The sequence below is a fragment of the Homalodisca vitripennis genome, chromosome 3 (assembly GCF_021130785.1).
Source record: "Homalodisca vitripennis isolate AUS2020 chromosome 3, UT_GWSS_2.1, whole genome shotgun sequence".
In the NCBI taxonomy this organism is placed as follows: domain Eukaryota; kingdom Metazoa; phylum Arthropoda; class Insecta; order Hemiptera; family Cicadellidae; genus Homalodisca; species Homalodisca vitripennis.
In genome coordinates, this window is record NC_060209.1 from 59,327,437 (window position 1) to 59,354,831 (window position 27,395).

General features: G+C 35.3%; 1 protein-coding gene across 2 annotated transcripts in view; it reads left to right on the forward strand.

The window, feature by feature from the left end:
- Positions 1-24,174, forward strand: part of LOC124356955 (vesicular glutamate transporter 2.1-like) — a 39,745-nt gene extending 15,571 nt beyond the window's left edge. The window contains exons 6-11 of one of the 2 annotated variants that reach the window (XR_006921909.1): positions 305-425; positions 1,378-1,511; positions 11,845-11,987; positions 18,590-18,710; positions 19,663-19,885; positions 21,397-21,599. Coding sequence is in view for 1 of the 2 variants with exons in the window: in XM_046808288.1 (XP_046664244.1) it covers positions 305-425; positions 1,378-1,511; positions 11,845-11,987; positions 18,590-18,710; positions 21,397-21,552 (675 nt within the window). In the remaining variant the exon portion in view is untranslated. Of the gene's footprint in view, positions 1-304; positions 426-1,377; positions 1,512-11,844; positions 11,988-18,589; positions 18,711-19,662; positions 19,886-21,396 lie in introns of both variants that reach the window. The other variant, XM_046808288.1, reaches the window with a different exon arrangement.
- The last annotated feature ends 3,221 nt before the right edge of the window (positions 24,175-27,395 follow it).

Sequence of the window (27,395 nt, forward strand, 5' to 3'; positions counted from 1 at the left end):
TTACTATGTCTAACTCACTACTGTGTCTGTTAATGGTTGTATTTTAACAAATTACCTTCCTACAGAAGTACATAAGCACTTTTAAAATAGCAGTTTTTAAATGAGAGATGTTTATTCTAAAACTCATAATCCCGAAACAACTTTTAATTCCAAAGCATTGAATTACAGGGTCTTGGGTCTAAACCTTACTGTCAGAAAGCAAGGTAAATGTATATATATATCTAACAACTATTTGTTTAGTAAAATATTTATGGACCCTTACAGAATTTTCTAAGAAATAGAGCAACATTTGACTGTTATACAGATTATCTATCCTTGGGACAAGTTCGTCACGTCGATGCCTGTATGGGCCATAGTTGTGGCTCACACCTGCGTGAGCTATGGCTTCATTTCACTGTCCATTGTGTTGCCGATGTATATGAGAGGTATCAACTTTATTAACTAGCTGTATTTAGTAAATGTATTCACTATACAATTATATTCAAGTTGAACGATTTATTATGAACAATTATTATAAAAAAACAACCTTCAACCAAGGTTGTATTACTGATGTACATTAAATGAAATAAAAACTAATTTATTTAAACAGACAAAGCTAGGGCCGATTGGCAATTTCTTAGACTTGACCTTAGACTTGAATGACCCAAGTAAAGAAATTATCGTAGTTGGCTGCGCTGTTCAATTAGATCCTAAATAGAAATTAATATTAAAGAAGTAATTAAATATGGTTCTTTTAACACGTTCACCACTAGTATACACGATCTTTCACAACTGTTGTGCGCCCGATGGGGTGCACGGTGCTATGCATTTTCTTATTGCGTTTTTTTATTGAAATAATCTTTTTAGAAAAATTGCGAAACCTTCATACTTTTCGTGTTATACTTAGACGTTTAACGTATAAAATGATTTCGGTTATTTAGCATTATTATTAAAAATGAGACGGTATATGAACAAGTTGCCATATTGGGCAGTATTATTTGTAATACGTAATCCATTAAAAAGAAGGTCATATAGAGAACAAGATATAAACAGATTCAAAATGATTAGATGCATACAGTATATAATGCAATTCCAAAACAAAAACCCGAAATGAGTTCAAATCAGTCTCCTTGTTGTCAGTACTTGTCTAGTTGCATACTTATAAGTACAATTAAGAATACCTATAAACATTATTGGGGTAAAATGAAAAAAAGGTATTATATGTTGTTTTTAAGAGATCTTAAACTTTATATCAACCTTCGAGCCTTAGAGATAACTATATTGTTATCAAAGTTGTGATTGTAGTAATAGTTTAATGATCATGATATTTTTCATTAGAATAGTGATTGTGAATGAGAAATTTATTACTTATAAAGTAGACAACGCTTTTGGTTACAGATACATACAACTACCGGTTAGATAGAACCGGATTCTTGTCGTCCCTGCCTTATCTACTGATAGCTGTCCTGATGCCGGTCGCTGGAACATTGGCTGACTGGTTGAGGAACACAGAAGTGCTCACTACCACACAAGTAACTGGAAAGTTTGTGTTGCTCGTATTTTGTTGTAAGTTTTACTCTGGAACAGTATTTTATACCGTCGTCAAAGTTGAAGCAGTCGAGGGTTTAAGCTTGGTCCAATTATCCTTAGGCTGAAATAAAAGTGTTAAAGCCAGAATGAATATAATTCTTTTAATTAATCTGACAATTATAATATTTGGTGGGAAATATAATAATCCTCAGTGCTTAGGAAAATTCAGATATATAGTATTGTTCCTACGTAATTTGGGAAAGCCCCAACAATATTAAACATAATTTGTCTTTCTGCAGTTTATTTATTTTGTATCACATTGATAATTTAAAAATGATCAGTTTTTGATTCGAGTAAGCATATAAACATAAGAATGTTGTTATGAAGAGATATTAAGCCTTGACAATGCTTGCATACAAACAGTTCAGTGTTCAATATATGGAGAAGGTTTTTATTGAAAAATGATTTCTAATCACCCTAATTATTTAATTTCCAGGAGATATTTTGTGCATTTTATACAAGGCCTCTAGAACCCCAAACTACCCACCATAAGCAAAAAGATATTTATACAGAGCGTAACTGAAATACACTGACTTCAGGAGGTCTTCGAAGTCCAATAAGTCCAAACAAACAAAAAAGATTCTATAAATATATGTCCTAAAATGCATTGTTTTCCCTCTGTCCGCCTGTTTGTATTTTTACATTAAAATTTTGCATTAACGCGTCTGGTCATTGATTGACGAGTTCTTTCGAGTATACCTGATGTAATATTTAAAGTGTTATAGGATGCAGTGATACGCTGTAAAGGTCATCCCTAGTGTTAACCGGTCTTTAATATACTATAGCTTTCAAATGATCCTAAAGGAAGAAAACAGACCCCCCTCTGCCTGTCTATCTTTCCTCATAAGTTTGGTCCAGAAAGTGTGTGACATCGAGTCTAAAATGCGAGGGAGTTCCATCATGCATAAACCAACAGTGCTTTTTCACACCCAAGGGAGCATCATCTAAAATTCCTGACAAATCGTGTTGTAAGAAATGTATGTAGTTTTCACCATTTAGTCTGTCAGTTAATACAAAATGACCTGATAAACAGCCTCCGATGATGCCCGCCCAAACAATTATTCTAAGCTGTTGTTCATTGGCGTGTGGGTTTTCATCAGCCCATTGATGCATATTGTGGTATTTGGTTATTCTATCTGAGTACAAACCTAATGATGTAAAGTCGAGGTTTTTAGCTTGCTGATAAAACTATTTGCAAAACTGCAAACGTAATGGAAAGTCAGCAGAGCAAAGAGCTTGTACACGCTGATAATGGTGCGGATATTACATGTTCATGTAGAACTCGCCATACTGTCATGTGTTCTACGTTAAATATTGCTCTTAACTGCCTAGTACTTATACCTTGATCTTTCTCTACTCGTTTTCTTCCAAATCAGGAATTCTGTGCTGTCTCTGTACACCTCGGTCTGCAGTAGAAGGTAACAAAGTTCCAGTCTTCTGAATTCGGTGGAAAACAGCAGCAAATGTTGAATGGGTAGGTTGTTGTCGATTTGGAAATTATTCGTAATACAGACGGGACGCTAGACGACTATTACCGTTAACCTTTCCATACATAAATGTCATATCAGCTTGATGGCTAATCTGCCATCTTAAATAGAATAAGCTGAACAATTGAATAATTATATTTCTACAAGTGAAAGTAACAATTGAGATCTTATAAAAAATAAACAAGGAAATAACTTGCTTATCTGACTTCATTGCTGTCCTAATCAGCTGTATCTTAACATGAAAGCACATTCATTTGTTTAAACCATGAAAGTTGAGTCATGCAGATTGTTTGTTACAATATAGTTTTTCAAATATAATAATAATTATCGTGTGTAATTTTTTTAACCCAAAATAACTTTTCTTTCACTGCCCAAATTCTCGGAAAAAGAAAAATACTTGGAAACTTGGGAAAAAACTTCAAAATTTCGTCTGATCTGAATCCAACCGATTTCTTTATTTGGGGTCATTTGAAAGTTCTAGTTTATGAAAGACCGACCAGTTAACACTAGCGATGACCTTTTATAGCGTAACACTGCAGCTTGTAACACCGTAAAGAATACACCAGGAATACTCGAAAGAACTCTGCAATCAAGACGTGTTAATGCATGCATCGCAGCAATTGGAAGGCATGTAGAACATTTGTTGTAAAGTGATCTCTAAGATTTGAAATAATTGCTGTACTGTTAAGTGTTTCGTATTTCATAGTAATGACAGCTTAAAACTCTTTTTGATGGTGAGCTATTTTTGTTAAATTTTCTTAACTTTTGTAGAATACTTGAATTTTCTGAAACTTGTAAATATGAATGTTATTAGGTTAAGACAAATACTATGACTTATTTATCTTTTGAACAACTTCACCAAATGAGGTGCCGTTTGTTTTAGAATAACAATTATATAATTTTTAAATTTTAGTATATTTGTTATACAGGAAGTAGTTTTTAAGAAATGCATCATCAAAGATTTTAACAAGACGCCGTTTTGAATTTTGTTGACTAAAAATTTTCAATTAAAAAAATTGATGATCTTTACTAGATAAGCATATGTTGAAAATTTTAACTTTCTACCTTTATTGGTTGTTTAGAAAAACATTTTAATGTAAAAACACAAACAGACGGACGGATGGAAAACATTGCATTTTAGGAACATAGAACGTTTATAGAAACATTTTGGTTTGTTTTGACCTCACGAACAATCTTCTGAAGTTTGTCGATGTATTTGAGTTATACTCTGTATATATATCTTTATATTACATCTTAGTTTGGAAATAATATAGCAAAGCAAAAGCTGATCTAGAATTCGTAGTTTGTTTATAATAAATTAAGTTTTCTTTATTATTTTTGATTTTGTGAGAGTTTTATGTTGCAGCTGTACAAGGTTTTAAGTAGTATATAACGACATTGAGGAAATAATTGTGAACACGATAACAACCAAAAGTTTTGTAATAGATCCGAACTAAATTTTGTACGGGGACTTTGTATTTTGCACATTGTTTTTTTAGTTAAGCTCGATAATTTGTTGTTATAATTATATTTATGGTAGTATAATTTGAAAGTTTATTGATTAAGACTGTTTTAAAGTATCAGCTATTTGCATTTGTGAAAAAATAACTCAATTATTTTTAAAATTAGATACAGAATGACAAGTTTTAAAAACATTATGTTAGATACAGGTAATTATGAATAATATTGTCACAGTTCTGGATGTCCTATGATTTCAAGGCGGTAACTGTTCAAGTTTTGGAAAAGGAATAGTTATATCTCATTTATTATGTATCAAAGAATAAAAAAAAAATGGTTTTTAAAATTTCCAGTTCATTTGAAATAATATTTATTCTTAAATGTTTTTTATATCCTGTAAAATTATATCCAGATAGTGCCATACATATTGAGTAGTATACAGTAAGGTTGTGGAAATAATAGTGAACACTGTAATATTTGCTAGATTCGGCTTGGTTGACCATAATATGAGCAATAACTAATCTCCATTTATTAGTTTTGAATTTAAGAACATTTCACTAAAATGGTATTAAGCATTCTCTATCCCCTCCATACTCAACCTAAATCGAATGGTTTTTCAAAAAGAGCAGTCAGACCTGATAAGCTTAAGCTTATACATGCTTTACAATATAGTACCGTAAATTTAGTATTAGCTAATTTTTGTCAGAAGTCATTTATAGAAACCACTATATGAAACAACAAATAAAACCTTAGTACAGCTGTTTTTGGGTAGACCATTAAAATTTAGATCATATTTAATTAGACCTAACGTGAAAATTAATATTGTGTAACCAAAACGAACTAATGTAAAATTATAGTGGCGTTACAAAGCATTCTGATGTTAGACCATCTGATTTTAGATAAGTGCTTTAGGGTTAAGGAAAATAGGTAGTAGTGACAGTGAGTGATTCAACAATTAAGTCTAGCGACATATGCAATTTTGTTAAGGTTTTTGTTGGTTTGAAAAGGAATCGTCATGTAGACCAATTGATAAGACTACAGAATCCAGTAGGCTTAGATGATATATCATTAGTCTGAAAATAATCTAACAGTGGCGCTTAAGGGCGATCTGGCAACACCGCCTTCTACAGAACTTGCTACAAGGTCAGAGTTGCAAAGGCTATCTCGACTCCGAGCGGTGACGGAAAAGGCAGAGATGAGCCAAGCGCGATGACCACACCCTGCTAAAATACAAACAATAACAAACCAACCAGCAACGGTGTTATTGACCTTGCGATCAAATTTAAACACCTCAAAACTGTTTTAAATATAAAGACAACCAGGTATTCCTTTTAGGGTTTTTTTCAATGGTTCATTGAAATATATTATGATCAGATTATATACCTGAACATAATCAGTTGGACACAAACAAATCTTTTTGAGTACTGATTGTACAATTCTGTGTACATTGGTCATCTAACCTCAACTGCTGATAAGTTTGGGAGAGATATATTTTTGAAAATCTCTCACCAGTCTGTAAACTAGAAAAAATTCCTCAATCCTAGGTAAATGATGTCTGTCCATCTCTAAAAATTAATTAATTGAGACTTTACAGTCGAAAAATAATCTCAGCTGACCGTTAGTTCTACTACACACTGACTTGTTATAAACGCGCCAGTTCGGTTATCCCACTAACATTAAAAATCGAAAGTTTGAATGTTTGGATGTTTCTAGGTTTGTTCTGGAATCAGGCTGAAACTGCTATACGGATTGCGCTGAAATTTGGAACAGGTATAGCTTTTGGTCTGAATTAACATTTAGAGTGCTTTTTACCACCCATAACGCATTCATTTCAACAAATAGAGTCGAATTAAAATTGAAAATTTAGTTTGTTTACATTCGAATGTTATGATAAGAACGAAACCTATTTTGACAGCTATAGTTCGACAAACTTTCTGAAACATCTGTTTAAATTTGAATTTTATCAATAATAAGTAAACAGTGCTTGATCGGTAGTGTAATGCAGATAATAAATAAAACATTAATATAACATAATAAAACATTAATTTTACTCCAGATTGCGTCAGTGACGAATTAAAATCATCTAATGCATTAAATACTGTTATAAAACTAATCTTAATGAACAAAGTTATGAATGTTTTCACATAAGTTCCTTTAAATTAGTGGGCTTCCTTGACATTATGATATTACATTTTAACAATGTAAAATATAGTAATATCATGTAATAATATACGGTATGTAATATGTGGAAAAACAGAGAAATGAATACTAATATGCCTCAACGATTCATCCTTTCCCTGGCTACAGTCCAAAAAACAAGTGTAACGCAAAACTTTAAAACGATTATTTTGGAAAGTTGCAAAACCTTAAAAAGAATTTCCCTCTTATACCGAAAGTACATAGTAAGTAGGTAGGACTCTCCCCTAGGTCGTGATAGGCTTTTCAGTCCTACTTATGTGTGTATTTTATTCATCATGACAAAAAAAACTCAACTATGTCAACACGATTTTGACCAAAGTGGATTTCCGAGAAATAAATAATCGAACGTATATAACATTTTATCGAGGCAATATGGCAAGCTAACCTGTGACATAGTAGGTAAGTGAGTTTAAATGGTCTTAAGTAGGCACTATTTAACCGAAGTAGGCATCTCGGTCCTACGTAAGTATATATATATATATATATATATATATATATATATATATATATATATACATACATTTCTTCTTCGTCAGAACAATAAGGCAAACTCTACTATAGTACAGGAAATATCTTAGACCTGAAATATATGACAAGGACTGGAAATATACGCTTTTTGACCGAAGTAAGATTCAGAGACCTGTGTGATCTGAGATTTGTGTTTTCTTGATCGGGATGACAAGACAGATTCAACTGTGACGTTATGTATATAATTAATTAGGGGCAGAAATGCTCCTACACGTGCCAAACATGCTATAATAATTAAGTTAAACTTTGATACTATTTACCACGAACTTAAATAATATCTACCTGATGTATGACTACTTACGTTTTAAAATTGTTATAGGACTCCCATCATATTACATTATAATTGCTTTTACTAAGTTATATAAGGACTTTGGTTCTAAGATTGCGTGCGAAGCCGCGGGTAACAGCTAGTAGGTTTATAATACCGCGTCAGGTTTAAGTTTAAGTTAAACCGGATTGTCTTTAAAGCAGTCTATATCATCAGTGAATACTTGTGGAAATTGATTATACAACAATTGTTTTACAAGTTATTAACTGGACTGAACTGCTGCGGTTCTGCTCGCTTTCTATACATGTCTTTTTTAATTGGAACAATGAAGATTCTATTCACGATACTGACATTGAAAGCTGGAATAGTTCCCACACCACTGACAGCTCTAACATGTGATTACGTCACTGCCTGCGCGTTGTTGGCTGCAAATGTCGGGCTGTGCTGCTCTGCGATATCCCAGGCGTGTAACTGCAAGTGCTGAAGTCGTCTTCCGCAGTTTATTGCCATTTTTGTTGCTATTTTATCCACAAACTTCATATAAGTTGCGAGCTGTACAGCTTTATCATATGTGATGTTCTCCTTCTCCAAAAGTCTCTTTTGTATGCGATGGTCCCTGAGGCCCAATACTAGCCGGTCCCGTAGGCAGAGCCGCAGCTAGAGGGTAGGAGAGGGTCGTTTGCCCCGGGTGGAAAAATTGTAGGGGCGTAAAAATTATAGAAGGTCGAGTCGTTGCGTTAAAACTAATGTTTAAGCATAATTTATTTAGTCTCACCGCGAATCGCTTTACTATCGGATCAAAAAGTACAGATACTCGTGTTTGAACGTTCATCTCAAAATAACTATAAGAAGTTACGGGATTTAATTTTAATTAATATTGTTTATTTCTGCATTTAAACATATAAAACAATTTATTTACAAATAATAACTTTTAGTTATGTTAGTAGTAACAAAAAGGTAATGGTTTTTAATATTTTACAACCAAACTGTAACTCAAAAAATTCATAACTCCGAAACTTGAGATCAGATTAAGACCAAATTTCCATAATGTACAAGACAGGTAAAAATGCACTGTTTTTGAAATGTGGTTTGATACTTTTAAAGCGCTTGTTGTTACATTACCATCTTAACTTGTGCACTTGACTGAGCGGTTCAAGAAAGTCGGATTTGGTCACATTAAATGGAGCTCTTAAAGTTGATATCTTTTATTGTAATTTAGTAAATCGCCATTTAAAAAGTTTAATTTTTAACACAGATTTCATTAAACAAGGTTTTATTAACTAACCGTGGCCGATGCCTGCTCATTTCTCAGATACAAACCGCCAGACTACTGTTGCAACACCGTACTGGGCAAAAATTCATTTCAAAGGTCACTGATTCTTCATCCTATTAAGAAGCTTCAAAAGTTATACTTCTGTTTTCAAATTCACACAAGTATTTGCTAGTAATTGTAAAATGTTGAAATTTCGACGTTTCGAGAAACTTGAAATATATTATGCATATTTATAGATAAGGAATAACATTATAAAAGAATTTAGATTTAATTCTTTTTGTTACTTGAATTTTTTAACCTTAAATATATAAACTATTTTAAATTATAACATATAACTGATATAGTAAAAATCGATATAATATTAAAAGTTTTTAAAGATTGTTTTGGCAAGAAGCTGAGAAACCTGTCATTACAATACTCATAAAAGGATCTTTACACTTGTTTACGTGGTGACAGGGTATTCGTGATGGCTAAGAGGAGGCCAGCTCTGTACCAGCCTATCCAGTCAAAACGGGCAGAGGTACTACGCCCTTATGTCTAGGCTGAACTGCCATTAACACTTAGGGAATCCCCCAACTCCAAAAGTCGTCCTCTGCAGTAGACTAGGTTTTGCTGTACCCAGTGTGGGTTAACATTTTATTAATTTCCTGGAAATTTTAAACTTTTCAATGCATGATCTTTTCAAATCCAATAGTAGGATTATGGTTATTGGTCTGCAGGAATTTGGAACTAACGTTTTACGAACTTTTGGTAAAGGTATGATATTGGTCAGCTTTAGATCAGATTGAAATATCCCTTCACTTAGAACCATTAAAAAGATGAGTGAGAATAATAGAGTTCAGAGAAAGACTCCTTTAAAGAGAAATTGGAAATCTGAAAATATCTTGTGATTTTATTCAAGTAAAATAATTACTTGTGGCATGACCACCATGGCCTCCCATGACCATGCAGAATTTTATTTACAATAAGAAATGGCAAATTAAAAAGTTTATGAGCATCTCATTAAATTTAGAAATTTTTTCTCAACTAATGTTCCTAGAAAAACGTTTTCTTTTGAAGAATCGCTTTGTTATTATTAGTGTATTTTCATGTAAGAAGAGTTTTTTTTTTTTTTAGTAGATTTAAACTCATCTGTGAAAAAAGTTGTTATTTGATCTTCATGGTCAGAAGAACTTGTAGGAGCAACATAAGATAAAATATAGCTTGAAGTAAGGGCAATGAAAATTGGTGATAATATTATTCAGGCAAGATCCTTCTTTTCAAACTTTTTCAAAATTTCAAGGAATGAAAAAGAGTCTCGTTACGATTGAAGAATATTACTGTTTAAATCCTCTGAGAGAAGAATTCTATTATTCGTTAAAGGGAAACACTAGAAGGGAACATTTTACTTTATAAGCAATACCACAAAATTATGATAAATCATAGTAGCCACTGACTGAAAGATAAACTGCTTGATCAATCACGTCCAGTGCTCACTTAGACAAAGTCCCGGCAAAAGTCCCATGTTCCGAGATACCTCCATCGAGCTCTCGGTTCACCCATGATTTAACCATGAATCTTATCTCTCTACAAGTTAAGGCTTTCCCTTTTTTAATCTTCTAGGATCTTTTTTACCCAAGTCTAGACCTTTAAAATCTTTTTAAGTTAAAAAACCTTAATATTTTAAAATTGAACCGTCTATGAAACTGTTTTCTTTTGAAAAAGGAGTAAAGTAAAATCTGGTTGGGATGGTATAGATCAGAATGTTGGTACCAGGGACAGAGACACTGTCACTAAGTCGCACTCATTACTAAAACTAGACACATAGTTTGTACATCCTATGATAAAAATGTGGTCATTGTCCTTATTGTTGCCGATTCTTTTTTTAATACTTTCACCGTTTCACCTAAAGGAGTACCATTCATGGTTTTATTGTGCAAGAATAGAGCCAGATTCTTTTACAAGGAGGTGTTACATCCATGGCTGTTACTAAAGAAACTAACTGATTATTTTTATAATGGTTTCTTTTTTTAATTTTTATTCGAGTGTTCATTGAATTTATTATTTTCTGATGAGTGTAGAGCTGTTAGAGGCAGGAACAGCATTATTACCAATGGAAGCTGACCGTTGAGGAGCAAGGTTTAGTGAATATTTGGTCATCAAGAAGAAGCTGTATCTGGGCCAATTTATTGCTAAGTTTTGGTATTTTGATCGAAGATTTTTCTATATCAATATTTAATATGTTTATGTTGTATTTTAGATGACAAATTTGGCAATTTTTAAAATTGTTTTCTTGAGATAAGATGGTTTTAATGAAACAATGTTATCTTTTTTTGGTGATGTAAATATTTATCATTTTATTTTTCCGCATTGGGAAAAAATCAGTTTTTCTGATTTCTTTGTTTTCCATTATTAATATTTTTAGTGCAATGTAAGTTATACTTAACCATGAACTATATGTAATATTACAAAAGTTCCACAAACACAGAGTTGAGATGTATATTGTGTCCATTTATTTTAATTGGTTGGTTAACATATAACATTGTATTGTGTCTACAGAACCACAGACAACCTTTTATTCAAAGTGTTTGCAAACAGTCTCCATACAGTACGCAGTATGAAAACATATCCATATGCACACAATATACCAGAGTTATATGTTGAATACATTCTACATATTACGTTAATATTTTGAGATACAAATTTGCAAGTGAAGACAAAGCACAATGATAGGGTGGCACAGCGGGCCAGGTCATTACAACCTCGGACGCCTTATTCGACTTAGCTAATCGACCGTTATTGTAACCCATCTCAATCAAATTAAATGTTTATTTGAATACGTAAAAGGTTGGCCAAGCACCCACAACTTTATTCAATTTTATATAAAATTTTAAATTTAGGTAAAAGTTCAATTTTGATGGTTTGTGGATGTTTATTTTTCTTATACATATTACACCACATTGTATGTGTTTTCAAATGAACTTGTGCTTATATTTATGCATGGGTTAGTGTTAAATTGGCCTGGGAGCTCCATCTTTCATTTCTACTATTAAGACTACATAATAGGTTTCTTCTTGTTATAGGTGCGGAAAACTTTCATCTGTAGTACCTTCATAAGTCAGGCGATACTGATTTTGCTTGCACGAAACTTAAACTCCGTCAACGGTACGTTAGTGTGTCTGATACTGGCCTTAGGGCTGTCAGCGTTCGCCTGGGCTGCCTTCAGGTAACTAATTACTGACTAGCTATATCAATTTCTTTAGGACAACATCAACTGTTATCAGTCATTGATAGAGTAAGCAAGTAAATAGTATTAAAAAAACTAATATTGAGATAAATGAGTCGTTTCTTGTTGTTTACAAAGTGAGATAAGCTTTCTAAATTCTGGATTCCAAGAGTTTCAAATAAACACTAAATCCTACCAAAAATATATTGTCTAGGACAAATTAAGAGAATAAATAACAGCAATCTTTGGTATATTTTTAATTGTCCAGTAATACGAAAAAAATCAGTAATGCTTGTTTAAAAATCTGCACAATATGATCCCTCTCTCAGGCTGATACCTAAACTAACACCTAACTATGATCTAGTTTATTTTAAAAAGTAATATAAAGAATTGTGACCATTACTTGTATTAAAAAACATTGTTAAAATAGGTATAATTAGATTTTAAAAATTTTATTTAATATTCCAGTATATTTTTATATTTGTAGTTTCAAGAAGCTCAAAATAAACACGTATATATCTGACTCCTTATTGCCTAAGCTAAGGGTGGCTGAACACATGACAAAGTGCACAGCCTGATCACATGTGCTCTTTTTTTTACAGCGATTGGATAATTGGGTTGTATTGTCAGAAGGCATTTGGCTAACGTAACTCTCTTACTTTTCCATCCATAGAAACTACTTCATGAGGAGATCTAGATATGTTTTTTCTTCAGATCTCCTTATCCAGAAATGTGTTTAGAATTGAGTTTACTAGTTGTTGTTGTTATTATTATTGTTGTTGACTGATTTATTTTAATAATTTAGTTATTGACAAATTTATCTGTTGACTACATTATTTTATTGAATAATTTATTTATTAACGTATTTATTATTAACTTCTTTATTTATTACCTAATTTATTTATTTATTCATTTCAACAATGTCTTTCTTAATCGAAAAAACCAAAACTGGTAGACCTTGTATTGTATACAACAATATCAAATTTAGGCAACAACGGACTCTAAAAAACGGCGAAATATCATGGCGGTGTCTAGGGAAAAGTTGCGGAGCATCAATCAGAACTGATGAGAACATAACGAGAGTGACGGTTTGTAACGAAAAGCACAGTGGGGATCATCAAGTCACTATGCGAACCCTCTCTTCGCCTTTACTTAAGCCCCGTATTGCGTCCACCGCGTCCCCCCGACACACGGACGACGCCCGCGCCCGCCTGCTCCACGCCCGGCCCGGACCCCGCCACCTCACTCACCGCCTTTCCACCTGCGTCTGTCTCTACGGAACCCGAACCGACCCCTGAAACAACACCTGAGGATGCAGCACCAGAGATCGCAAGACTAAAAAAGGAGATAGAACGCCTTAACAAAGAGTTCCAGGGTCTCCTAGATCATACTATTGAATCCGACACCCGCCTACTGCAGTTCACGGACCAGATTTTCCCTGTCGACACCTCGTCCCGCGACGACCAGACGACTCATGCTCCCTTGACTTCGGACCGCGGAGTGCAGTGCGAGCTGCTCCTCAGCCCACCCGTTTCTGTGGAGTTCGGAGTGCAGTGCGACCTGCCGGAACAGCCATCCGCTGCCACGTGTGAGCGAGCTGACCTTCTCGACAGATTGAGGACAACAATAGAGGTCTTGGAGGCGGAGAACCAGAGTCTCAAGCAGCAGCTGAAAACTTGTGAGTGCGCTGATCTCAAAGAGAACTACAGTTGGACAGAAGTGAAGAAGAGGAAGCCCAAATACCCGGTACCGGTTCAAAATAAATTTATTTGCCCCCCAACCAAAAATGAAACTCAACAAAAAAGTGAATCTTTTTCTAAAATGAAAAAAAATCAAAATTACCCAACTAACTTTCCAAAAACGTCAAAAAAATCATGGCAAGCTCCAAAAACCCCTACACGCAACGTACAGTTCAAGTCCATAACTGTTCGAGGGGACAGCCACGCTCGCCACATCGCTGGACTTGTGAGGAAACAGCTCGGCCCTGCAACCGCGGTGAGCGACGTCTGTGTACCCGGCGGCCGGTTTCTGGATATTGTGAGACCAGCTCGAACGGCATCTGAGCCCCGGCCCTGCTGCGAGGTGCTGATCGCCGGCACTAACGACCTGGCGGTCGGCGGGCAGCGAAATATTTACCGCCATCTGGAGAGGTACATCGCTGCTGGATCTTCCAGCACCGAGATCATCCTCACCACACTGCCGCATCGTTACGATCTGGACCCGACCCACCCTGTCCACTATCAGACCGTTCTCGTGAATGCCTACATTGAGGAACTGGCTGTTAGACACAATATTAGAGTGTTAAACTTCGATGACATCAGCCGTAGGTATTTCACGAGACACGGCCAACATCTCTCCTGGCGGGGCAAGCAGTTACTGGCTGGGATGATCGTGGCGGCGATGAGTCCAGCCACTCAAGAATCAAAAATGAAGGCGCAGCCGCGACTCTGGGGGAATCCTCGCGCAGCGGCTGCTTCCACCTCCAACATGCCAACGCCCGCTGCTGCCCGAGAAGAGTCGGCGACCACCCCTCAACGGCCAGCTAGCATACAGGATGTCTCCTACGCGGACGCCATGAGACGCTCCCCCAATCCAGACATTCTGCAGATCATAGGAGGCTCTACTAACTTAAAAGAAAATTCAGTTTTTTTAGGGGGCCCACTTTACAGCAAAGGACTAAATTGACAGACCAAAATCGGCAAAATCAGACAAATCAAAAATTACATGTTCAAGGTTCCCTAAGACTACTCCACCAAAACGCCCAGTACGTAACCAACAAATTGGATGAAATTCAGCTGATGTGTGAGGAGCTGAAATCAGATATACTCGTTGTAACCGAGAACGGTTTTAACAACGAAAACCTTGAACTATGCAAAATTCCAAATTACAACTTGGCAGAAGCGTACTGTCGCCAGACCTCCAAAGGAGGTGGTGTAGCAATTTTTCTGAGACAAAATTTAGTTTTTACAAAATTTACAATCAAAGAAACGACCGCGAAAGATTTCGAAGCAGTTGGGATCAAAGTACAAACTAACAGGTCAACATTAATTGTGATAGGGATTTACAGGTCTCCCAGTGGAAATGAAGATAAGTTTTTTTCAAAATTCGAAGTGTTACTCACTGACCTGACTAACCATCAATACGATTACGTCTTGATGGGCGATCTCAACGTGGATGCGATGGACAGCAACCATCCATCCACCAAGCGACTAGTCGATCTGCTGAGGTCATTTGGCCTTGAACTGTTGGTCAAAACTCCAACGAGAGTGACGGCTACAACACAGTCGGCTATTGATAACATCATCACAAACGTTGAAAATGTCACAGTATCGGTGGTCAACACAGCTATCTCAGACCACTATGGCCAAGAGGCTATCATTAGTGGAAAACAAATCGAGAGAGAACCAAGAATTACCAAAACAATAAGAGACACGAGGCCAGAAAATATTGCTCTCCTCAACGCTTCCCTTTCAAAAGAAAAGTGGAATTTTCTAAATTCTTCACACCCAGTAGAGCAGCAGTTTCAAATTTTCAATGAATGTTTGAATTTCCATCTCAACACCTGCTGCCCTACAAAAACGATCAAACCTCGTCCAAAGAAGGTAAATAATACTTGGGTCACTAAAGGCATTCTGGTGTCGAGAGAAAAACTCAAGTTTTTCTCCGAAATAAACAGAAAAACTGCCAATGAACAGTTCAAAATCTTTTTTCGAAATTATAAAAAAATTTACAGGAAGGTGATCCAAGCTGCAAAATCGTATGATGTCTCAAAATCAATTACTTCTTCAAAAAACGTTTCTAAAACTGTATGGGGCATCATTAACAATAAACATCAAGAATCCAAGCAAATCACAGTCAAAATTGGGGACACCCTTGTGAGCGATGCCTCTAGGGTTGCCGACGAGTTTAACGGATTTTTTGCGTCTGTTGCTTGTGGACGGGGCCCTCGTCCATCGCTGCCACAGGGGAATCCCACGCGTAGACAGAGTCCAACAGCCTCAATGGCTCTGACTCCTGTAGTTGAGGAAGAGCTCGATAAAATCATTCAACAATTCCCAGCTAAAAAATCGAATGATCTAGAATCGAGATCCATGTGGTTAATAAAACAATGCTCTAAGTATATCGTGAAACCACTGACTCAATTGATCAATTTGTCTTTTAACTCAGGAGTTTTTCCCTCTCTCCTAAAAATTGCAAAAGTGCATCCAATTTTCAAGAAAGAAAACTCCTGTTCAATAAATAACTATCGGCCCGTCTCAATTTTGCCTGTATTGAGCAAAATATTTGAAAAACTCTTTCTAACGAGAATGCTTTATTTCTTAAATAAAAACAACCAGCTTTCTGAACACCAATTTGGATTCAGGAAAAATAAATCGACGATAGACGCAGTGGTGAGTCTGGTTGATATGGTTGTAGAGGGTCTAGAACGTCAGGATCACACATTAAGTGTGTTCCTGGACCTTTCTAAAGCATTCGACTGCGTTGACCGTGAAATACTGCTTGACACATTACATTCTCATGGCATCCGAGGTGTGCCGCTCTTATGGCTTAAATCATTTTTAAGTCAGAGAAGTCAAGTGGTTCAGATCTCAAACCAATTTTCTAAACCAATTCAACTGAGTTATGGAGTCCCTCAGGGCTCTATACTCAGTCCAATCCTTTTCCTGATATACGTCAACGACGTACATTCATCGCTGCTGCATGGTAAAATTGTGCAGTATGCTGATGACACGACTCTCTGTTTCAGAGATAACACACAAGAAGGTTTGGAGCTACAATCCTTCGTAGATATCAACAATTGTGTGCAATATTTCAATAGCCTCAACCTTCAAACGAATTCTTCGAAATCCAACGTGTTGAATTTCACACTGCGTCCAACGGACTCCCAATGTGGGTCAGCCGTCATGTTGGCAGATTCCATATTGGAAGAAGTCTACTCCTCAAAATTCCTTGGAATACTCCTCGATCGAGGGTTGACATGGAATAATCACATTGACCATGTGTGCGCCAAACTGTCCTCAGGAATATATGTTTTGAGGTCCTTGGCCCGGTACTGCCCCAGTCAGGTATTGATTGCGGCATATTATAGGCTAATTCACTCTCACCTTTCCTATGGAGTGGTGTTGTGGGGGGGCCTGTACAGGCAATAATTTCCTGAGGGTGTTCAAATTGCAAAAAAAAGCTATTCGTATCATCGCAAAGTTGAATTTCAGAGAGTCGTGCAGGACAGCATTCAAAACTTTGCAACTGTTGACTTTGCCCAGTCTCTACATTTTAGAAACATCTTGGTTCTGTTTGTCTAAATGTGCCCTAACCAGGGGACGTGACATACACGGGTATGAGACTAGAGGCAGAGATAACTACCGTACTGGAAGACACAGAACGGTGGTTTATGAGCACTTGCCTTCGCAGGCAGGTGTTCATTTCATCAACAGTTTGCCAAATTGTATTACAAACGCCCAAACGCCCAAGGCGTCAAAAGCTCGTCTTAAGCGCTTCCTGGTGTCAAATGCATTCTACAGCGTTGACGAGTTTATGGCGTTTAACTGGGAGACCGCCCAATTCGATGACTGACTCCAGCGCTGAAAGTGGGTTGAGATTGGCGATGAATGAATGAGACTGGAATGCATGAAAATTATGTAAGTTTGGACGTGGTGGTAATGTGGTATGCGAGTTTTAAATTTATAATTAATTCTGACGTTTGCCATACAATGTGTAATTGTGACGAGCAATTAAAGATTTGATTAGTCACCTTATACGCTGGGTGAGATGGTACTCTAACAGAGGTCTCAATTTTTATATGGGTACATCGTGGCATCTGGAATCTGTTGTCTATCTGTATCTAAACAGACAAAGAAATGTCAAAACAGCTTTACTACTAATTAAGACATCTACATCTTTGCTTAATCTAGCTATCGCAAGGGGGGAGCTAAGACCAGATAGAAAGTTTATCATTGTCGGGTAGCATAGGTACAATTGTTAGATCCGTGTCAGTGAAATCTGATACCTGGATCAGCACTGATTTTCTGTCTAAGTAGATATTATTATGTTCGGGACAGTAGACAGTAAAAAAATAAATACATTTATTGATATACAATTTGCACATTTGTTAGTCTAAGTTAGCTGTTGGTCGGTTCTCATACATTTCCCATTCATGAGAGGGGTTTTCTTCGTGAATACTAATAGAGAACTATTTTTCTTGGATTTCTACAGTAACTGTTCCCACCTCTATAGCTAAGGTAGTGTAGAGTCATCTCTGCGCTATGTTCTTAGTTTCTTTGCGAAAATTTAGTGGATCTAATTAATGAAGCTGTTTTGTCTCTTCAGATACAGATAGATAGCAGATTCTGTCTGTTACTGTATCACAGGGTACTCTGATCAAGATTGATAATTCTACTCTATCTCTTCACGTACTATCTCAGCCAGTGTAAGAGACTAAACTTACTAGTATACATTTAGTGTAAGATGTGGCCATGATAGAGGAATGTATTGTCCAAAGTCTTATTTTCTATTTTTAGTTGTAAGAAGAGCAAGAAGATATTATATTTTTAAAACTTAGTGGGTTATTGTTCACAAATCTAATAGTTGTGCTTGTGTTTCAGTGTAAATCACCTGGACATAGCACCTCAGCATGCCAGTGTTCTAATGGGATTTTCCAATACATTTGCAAGCATTCTAGCCTTTCTGAGTCCTAGCGTTATTATCTACTTCATAAGAGATGGGGTTAGTTATCCTCTCTATATCCTTTTTCATGATAATTTTTATTGAAGCATACATTATTGTAATACAAATAAAATAGTGTATATAACTTTAGAGGACCAAACCAATAAAATGTAAATTTAAGAAGTTCAGAAGCAAGAATAAAACATTAGTGTAATTTAGGTTTTACCATTTTTATAACGTTATAACTATAATTCTTTTATAACTATCACTTAATTCTTTCGATTTACATGGAAGTTACATTTGCTAAACGAGGAAAACTACAAGTTCAACATCTACACCAGTTTGTCACATTAGGAATACGAAATGTCAGGGTATGTGAAATCTTGGCCGTAGTAGATCATAGGTTACAAAACTAACCAATGCAATAGAATTAGATAAAATAGAAGTATGCATATTGAGCTTAGCTCCAGTTTACCTTCATTTTTGTGCAGCGTCTGAAATGAGGCTGTCGTAGACTAGACTTCCTGATTTCAAACACTGCACTAAGAGAGTGGTGTTAAACTGAATATACTGTACAAGTATATCAAACCTTCCCATCTGATGTGTTATGTGTAAAACAGAAGTATTTGCAAAAATTTCAAACTATTATTCAAGAGTAATAAGAAATGTATAAATAATGAGGAAAGATGATTAAACTTTAAATAAAGAAGATAGGATCAAATAATAAAAGAACTTCAAAGTAATGGTGGTGGTTAAAGTGTTCAGCTCCACTAATACTTTGACAATTGATAATATATATATATATATATATATATATATATATACATATATAAAACATATTATCATCTCTTTTATTATTAGCTCTATAATATCTTTGAGAGATATGTAGCGTCATTTTACAATAATTTCATATCTATTTTTAATACTTACAATAATAATCTTTACACAAAATAACATATAGTTGTGTTTGTACAATTAAACTGCAAGCTTTTTCTTCTTTTATTCTTTCCAGTGCAGGTATTCTTCCATTGTGTAGAAGAGTCTGGGAGTAAGCCATTCATTCAGAAGTTTCTTTAGCTTTTTTCTCGTGCGAATCTTCATTTCTGGCAGTAGTAGGTTGAACAGCTTCTGGCTTGCATATGAATGTTTCTTTTGGGACAGCTGGAGATGGTGTGTTGTTAGATGGTAGTCTGCAGCATGTCTAGTGCGGTAGTCATGGAGGTCAGCTGTTTGGGGTAAGTTGTTTTTCCATCAACATCGTATACTGTATGTATGAGCTTACTGCCAGTTGGCCAGCAGAATTCCCTGAAGACAGAAGGGTGTCATCTGCATACATAAGCGTATGACAGAGTCCATCTATTGCGGCATATTGTTTTTGAATAAAATAAACATCACAGGGCCAAGGACAGACCCTTGAGGTACACCTCTGGTTAAAGCAAGTAGCTTGGACCTTATAGTATGAATTAGTCCTCTTTCGATAATGTTTGGCTTCGATCAATTGGCCGCGTTGTTTAGACCAGGACCCTTGATACCCAGGTTATCAAATTTGTTAAAATTTAAGTTATACCTAAGGCAATCAAATTCAAATGGTTGAAGTGACCTGCCACTTTCCTTGGGTTGGTTATTTCCCTGTTTTTACTTCAGGATTTAGTTGAGTTTTCTGCTGTTTATTGTTATGTTTTTTTGAATTTATTATCTGCCAAATGGACTTACTTTTATTATTAGATTTTTTAAGTGCAATATGCTGACCCCTGCTGCCTTAGCATTTTCAGTCGAAGATCATAGTCCTTTTTAGCTTTGAATATTTTTACCTTATTTTGATGAGTGCTTGTAGGCTAGTGTTTATTCAGACATTTGAGATATTCTGCCTTAAGCTCAAGTGCTTGTTTGTCTATAAATGAGTTTTGTTTTGACTTTGAATTTGAGTATGTACTCACCATGGCGCAAGTAGAATTCATAGCCATTATGAGTGTTGCTAGGAAGGTATTATACGCAAATCTACATTTTGGATTTCATATAAATCGTTCTAATGTTCATTTTCAAGCAGTGCCTTCAATGTATAAACATAATGTTGTCTTTCTTGAACTTTCGTTGAATAGAGGGAATGTCATGTATTTAAATTGTGCTGTAGTCAATAGGGTTGTGTGATCTGATATGCCCGCTTCTTGATTATAGGATGTAATAATCAAATGTTATACAGTATCTAAGGATTTGTTTTAAGGGTAAATTTGGTCAAGAAGTAATAATGACTAAGGAAAATTATTGTCATATATTCAAGAACATAGCTAGGAAACATTATTTTGGGGGATAAAGACGACTGATATTTTCACATAGTACATCGAAAGTAAGGTATGTGCAGTCAACAGCTCATTCCCCATTTTGTTTCATAAAAGGTTCTTGACCCGTTTTAATTTTAAGAAGGATTTTTCAGCAGTATATCTCAGCAATACTGAATTATTGAAATATTAACAATAGTATGCAAAAAGTAACAAAATGATTAAAAATTTGGGGTTCAGGACCCCATTGCTGGTCCTTTTACTGCCTTGTATGTGTTTACAGAAAAACTGTTATTTTTGCCTAAATAACCAAAATAAGCAGCCTTCCAATATTTTTTCATCCTTGAAATGTCTTGTCACCAATTTAATATCAAAACTTTCGTCAGTTTCCTTCTAAATGACAATTTTTCATTATAACATATCGAGGGTTTGTTTAGGCCCAGTTTCCTTAATTGTAGAGTGTGTTGCAGTGGCAGTACACTTTCTACACAATCATCGCTGTCCATCTCTTTGCGGCACTCTTCTACTGGGCATTCGCCTCAGGAGAGAGACAGCGCTGGGCTCCCCCTGCACCTACCCCGGAACCAGAGAGTATACCACTCCAACAACGAAGCCATGTCATCTGATTCTGTATGAGGAATTGTAATTAAACTTTTGTTATGTTTTTTACTGAGCTCTAATTTTAATTTTATATTCAAAACTATGTACTAAACTATAGCTACAGTGCACAACTACTGTTTTGAAACCTAGTTGGATATTTTAGAGGACTAATCATAGAGTCCAAACATAAATAAAATTCTATATAAGAATATGACTTAAATGCTTAGTTTTTCTTAGATACACATACAAGCTACACATATTTTATGTCGCGTCACAATTGTCCTAGTTAGATTTAAGTAATGAAAATACAAATTATGAAAAATGTTCATATTAAATATGGACTATTAGATTACTGATTATTGTAAACTCTGACATAGTGAAAAGCTTCCCATACCATGTGTGAGGTTTGCGAACATTTAAAGAAATTGCAATCAAGTACTCTACACTGTCTCTCCGTTCCATGACATATATATTCCACATGTACTTCAACTGATTTATCATCCTGATCGATGTTCAGTAGTTGAGGGCTAAGACTGTGTTTGATTATTTAACCACAATGAAGATAGTTATTTTTGCCAAAGTCTAAAAGTGACCACATAAACCAATTATTTGGGTATCGCTATGGATCACAAATTGAAATGAGGATTAAATTTAAACGATCTGGGTAAAAGTTTAAAAGTTATAATTAGCAAACTCTAGTACTTAAGCAATATCCTTCTGCTTATATATTAATTATGTATAATCTTTGCTGTAGTACGGACTTGAGTTAGGGGGTACAGCTTTCATGTATAGTTTGCAAAGAAATCTCAAATGGCATTTTTTCTCAATTACAACACAATTTCTAAATTTCCGATAGCCTTTTGCTAAATAAATAAATACCTTTAATCCCAAACAACTTTTTATATCAAACATAATTAATACCTTTTATCTAAATCTTTTAAATTAGCAAACTCAAAAACATGATATAGATTTCGAAAAATAAAAATATAAACTCCGAAGATTTTATACGAGTTTATAAAATATTTCCCTCGTAATACTTATGGGAAAAATTCACTGATTTACATTATTCCCAAATTATTTAATCAATCCTAAAGAATTACTAACATTTAAATATTGTTACAAAGTTAAGCCTTACACACTTTACGTTGCTTGAAATTGTAAATAATGACTAATATTATGAGTAGACATGTGAATAAAGTAATACTATTATCATTGTCAAATAGTTTACTCTATCTATACGCCGAATACTATAAATTATGAGTAAGCAATGCCGTTGACACATTACCATAGGTTATAATATGGTGCCATTATAATGGATGATGTCGTAACACATTCTACTCTCAAACCAAGACATAAACAATTGGACATCTAAATTCACTTGTCATAAATTGTTTCGTATAATAAAGAATAATTTATTTTCCTTCATGTTTTGGCCAAATATATTATATAAATTATAATATTAGATATATAACGATGATATTAATACATATTTCAAATTAGAATCAACAAGGCCTGAGCCTTCCGCTCCCTTTTTCTAAATAAATAACAAGAATTTTATTTATGAGCAATGATTGAATTTACGATGCAGCTTATATGTTGTTCTAATGCCAAGTCAGTACCGGTACCAGGTCAAAAACCAAATTGATTGTTAAAGAATAAGTTAAAGTCTTTAGTTAAAATATAAAATATTATAAAATATCTTAGCTATGTTATTGATAAGCGATATTGGGCTAATTATGGGACATCAGTGTCATACCCGTTCTTATACACACGTAAAATTACAGCAATTTTAAACTCATCAGGAATACTCCCTGTTCAAGAAACTTTTGTGATTACAGTACAATAATGGTACAAATATGTCTATATTATTCTTAATATGTTACTTATAGCATATTATATATATTATATTATATTATATATATTATATTATATATATACTTATAGCAGATATTCATTCGTATGAAACCAGAGGCCGAGGAAACTACCAGACTCGTAAACACATAACGGTGGTTTATGAACATCTACCCTCACAGGCAAGTGTTCATTTTATCAACAAGCTGCCTAATTTTTCAAAGAATGCCGTGACACCCTATGTGCTAATAACTTGTTTGGAACACTCTTTAGCTTCACAAACATTTTATAATATTACCGAGTTTTTGGCATTTGACTGGGAGATCACTGATTGACTTCGGTTCTGTAGGTGGAGAATTGGCAAATGGATGAATGATGCATGATTGTCGAATTATATGTTTGAGTGTGATCCTGATGAGGTACGAATGTACAAAATTGTTAGCTCTGAAGTCGAATTGACTTTTGCTATATGTTCATGTGCTATAATATATGTATAATACATGTGCTATATTATATATATATATATATATATATATATATATATATATATAATACTATTTTGTAATTCATATAATTTTTTAAAATTGCTTGATCTCTAGTCTAGTTTTACTTTCCTTTGTTAATAGCTACAGACACTTACGCCAGAAGCGTGTTCGCTTTTCTTTTTGTTAATTAGTAAGTATTTCTATTTATAAGATTTACAGTAAACATGGGTACCCAACGATAAATTATTTGTAGATTGTTGGGAGCCAAGAATGTGTATATTTTTTGCAAATAAAATTCTTGACACTTCTTGATTCTTGTTGCATTCACTTATTCCTTACTTTTGGCAACCTCAGTGGCGCACCCAGAAATCCTCTCTGGAGGAAGTCCGAAACACTTAAAAGTTTTCTTTTAATAGTAGGTCCTAAAATTATTTTAAGTTAGTTATTAATTAAGGTACTTATGAACTAATAAAGGAGGGCAAACATCAGGTGAAAGTGAATACAATTTACATCACACCACTTTACTACCAATTAAGCTTATACAGGGATAATGAAAATCTTCTGTAATAAATACAGTTTATAAGAAGTATTTTTGAATAAAACAAAATTTAGTATTAAAATTAAAAAAGTATTGAACAAAATAGTTAAGTTTAAGTTAATCGCAAAGGAAGACCAAAGTTAAAACTTGAATTGCAAAAGTGCAGATATCTGAATTTGAAAGATGACCCACACATCATAAAGCCACAACAATGGGAGTGAGATTAAAATTGAGCTAGTTTATTTCTGCATTTCTAAAAATAAAACTACTTACTAACAACAAATTTCAGTTTTTATATCGATAACAACGAAAAATATCGCTTTTTGGCAATTTTAACCTAACTCCATTTTGAAAACTTATAACTCAGAAACTTGTAATACGATTACAACCGATTGTTTGTACAAGATAGATACACGTATAATGTAATTGTAATTGTACTATGTAAATTTAAGAATAGTATGAATGGCAAATTTGTTGCTAAATTGCCATCTTAGCTTTTATTCTTGACCGTGTGGTCCCCAAATTCGGCATTGGCCACATTATGGAGCTTAATTGCTATATTTTGTAAATCACTAATTACAAAGTGTAATGTGTAATTAACACATGTTAAATTGAGCAAGTTTTGTTAATTCACCGTAATTGGCAACTGTTCGTTTTAACGCGTAGTCGCCATATTGCCCAGACCGGTACGCCTGGTAGTGACAACGAATGACAACTAACACAGTGAAGAACTCCTCAGAGCTCGGCAACTCACTCACTATTGTGAGAACTGTGTACGTCGGGACTACTGATCTCCCTCCTGGGTACGTCTGGTAGTGACAACGAATGACAACTAACACAGTGAAGAACTCCTCAGAGCTCGGCAACTCACTCACTATTGTGAGAACTGTGTACGTCGGGACTACTGATCTCCCTCCTGGGTACGTCTGGTAGTGACAACGAATGACAACTAACACAGTGAAGAACTCCTCAGAGCTCGGCAACTCACTCACTATTGTGACAACTGTGTATGTCGGGACTACTGATCCCCCTCCTGGGTACGTCTGGTAGTGACAACGAGTGACAACTAACACAGTGAAGAACTCCTCAGAGCTCGGCAACTCACTCACTATTGTGACAACTGTGTACGTCGGGACTACTGATCCCCCTCCTGGGTACGTCTGGTAGCGACAACGAGTGACAACTAACACAGTACAGAACTCCTCAGAGCTCGGCAACTCACTCACTATTGTGACAACTGTGTACGTCGGGACTACTGATCCCCCTCCTGGGTACGTCTGGTAGTGACAACGAATGACAACTAACACAGTGAAGAACTCCTCAGAGCTCGGCAACTCACTCACTATTGTGACAACTGTGTACGTCGGGACTACTGATCCCCCTCCTGGGTACGTCTGGTAGTGACAACGAATGACAACTAACACAGTGAAGAACTCCTCAGAGCTCGGCAACTCACTCACTATTGTGACAACTGTGTATGTCGGGACTACTGATCCCCCTCCTGGGTACGTCTGGTAGTGACAACGAGTGACAACTAACACAGTACAGAACTCCTCAGAGCTCGGCAACTCACTCACTATTGTGAGAACTGTGTACGTCGGGACTACTGATCTCCCTCCTGGGTACGTCTGGTAGTGACAACGAATGACAACTAACACAGTGAAGAACTCCTCAGAGCTCGGCAACTCACTCACTATTGTGACAACTGTGTATGTCGGGACTACTGATCTCCCTCCTGGGTACGTCTGGTAGTGACAACGAGTGACAACTAACACAGTACAGAACTCCTCAGAGCTCGGCAAACTCACTCACTATTGTGACAACTGTGTATGTCGGGACTACTGATCCCCCTCCTGGGTACGTCTGGTGGCACTGCACGACCCGGTATGGCGTGGCCTTGGCGTGTAAGCAGCATGCGCAAGTGACGGTGAAGCGACCAAGAGACGAGAAACCGTTACTTTTCAATAACCTATAACCAATATGACGTAGTCAGTTGGTATTAGGTTTTAGTAATTGTTACCATGATAGCAGGTTACAAGCAGGCCTAGTAGGCTATCATTGATGTACCAATAACTTATCGATAGACTTAACACAGTTATATTGTTCGGTATTAGAATCATGGTGTTAGTAACTGACCAAGAACTGATGCTATTAGTTACAAAAATAAACTACTTCAGATTAAATGTAAATATTTGAGGTTATACACATATTCACTAAGAACACAAACTAAACAAGTTTTTTTAAGTACGGTATATAATATGAACCGCATTAAAAGTTAAAAAGTTGTACATTAATTTACGATGACGGAAACTCAAGAAAATGTAATAAAAAACCCTTCATGAATATTTTTTAATATTTTAAATTGGAATTTGAAAATTTAAATTTAAATAAACAATCAGTTCTTTTTATATTATTGCACAATATATATATTATTATATGCAATGTTTTCTATATTACAAAATAAATTATTTATATTTACAAAGGGCTTTTTATGATTAAGCGACTTAAATACCTACACAATCCTTTTCATCCATTAGTCTAGAACACAAAGTAAATTCATTTTTATTAATTACATAATATTAACTGTTTTAGAAATAAGATATTTTTTCATAAACTTATTTCATAACTTATTTCACAAAAACTTCAGAAAATGTTGTACAATGTGGTTTTTATTTTGACAAATAAATCGGTGTATTTAATTATCTGCTCCCTCCTCCACGTTATTGGTTTGTCAGTAACCTAATACTAAGAGGGCGTGGTCAGATCTAGTCCGTTCTTAGCTTCATTGCTTGCACGAAATCGCCTCGGTTATTATTTGTTACTGGTTAAGGTAATACCAAAAAGTGCTATAAAAACGAAAAATCCAGTTAGAACGTATTAATTTGACTATTTACAGTGCGTTGTCGGCTGAACAGTAGAGCCCAGCTGTTATGAAATAACAGGGTGTTCCTGATAGCACGTTCTCTGGTTAATAGGTTCCAACTGGATAACACTG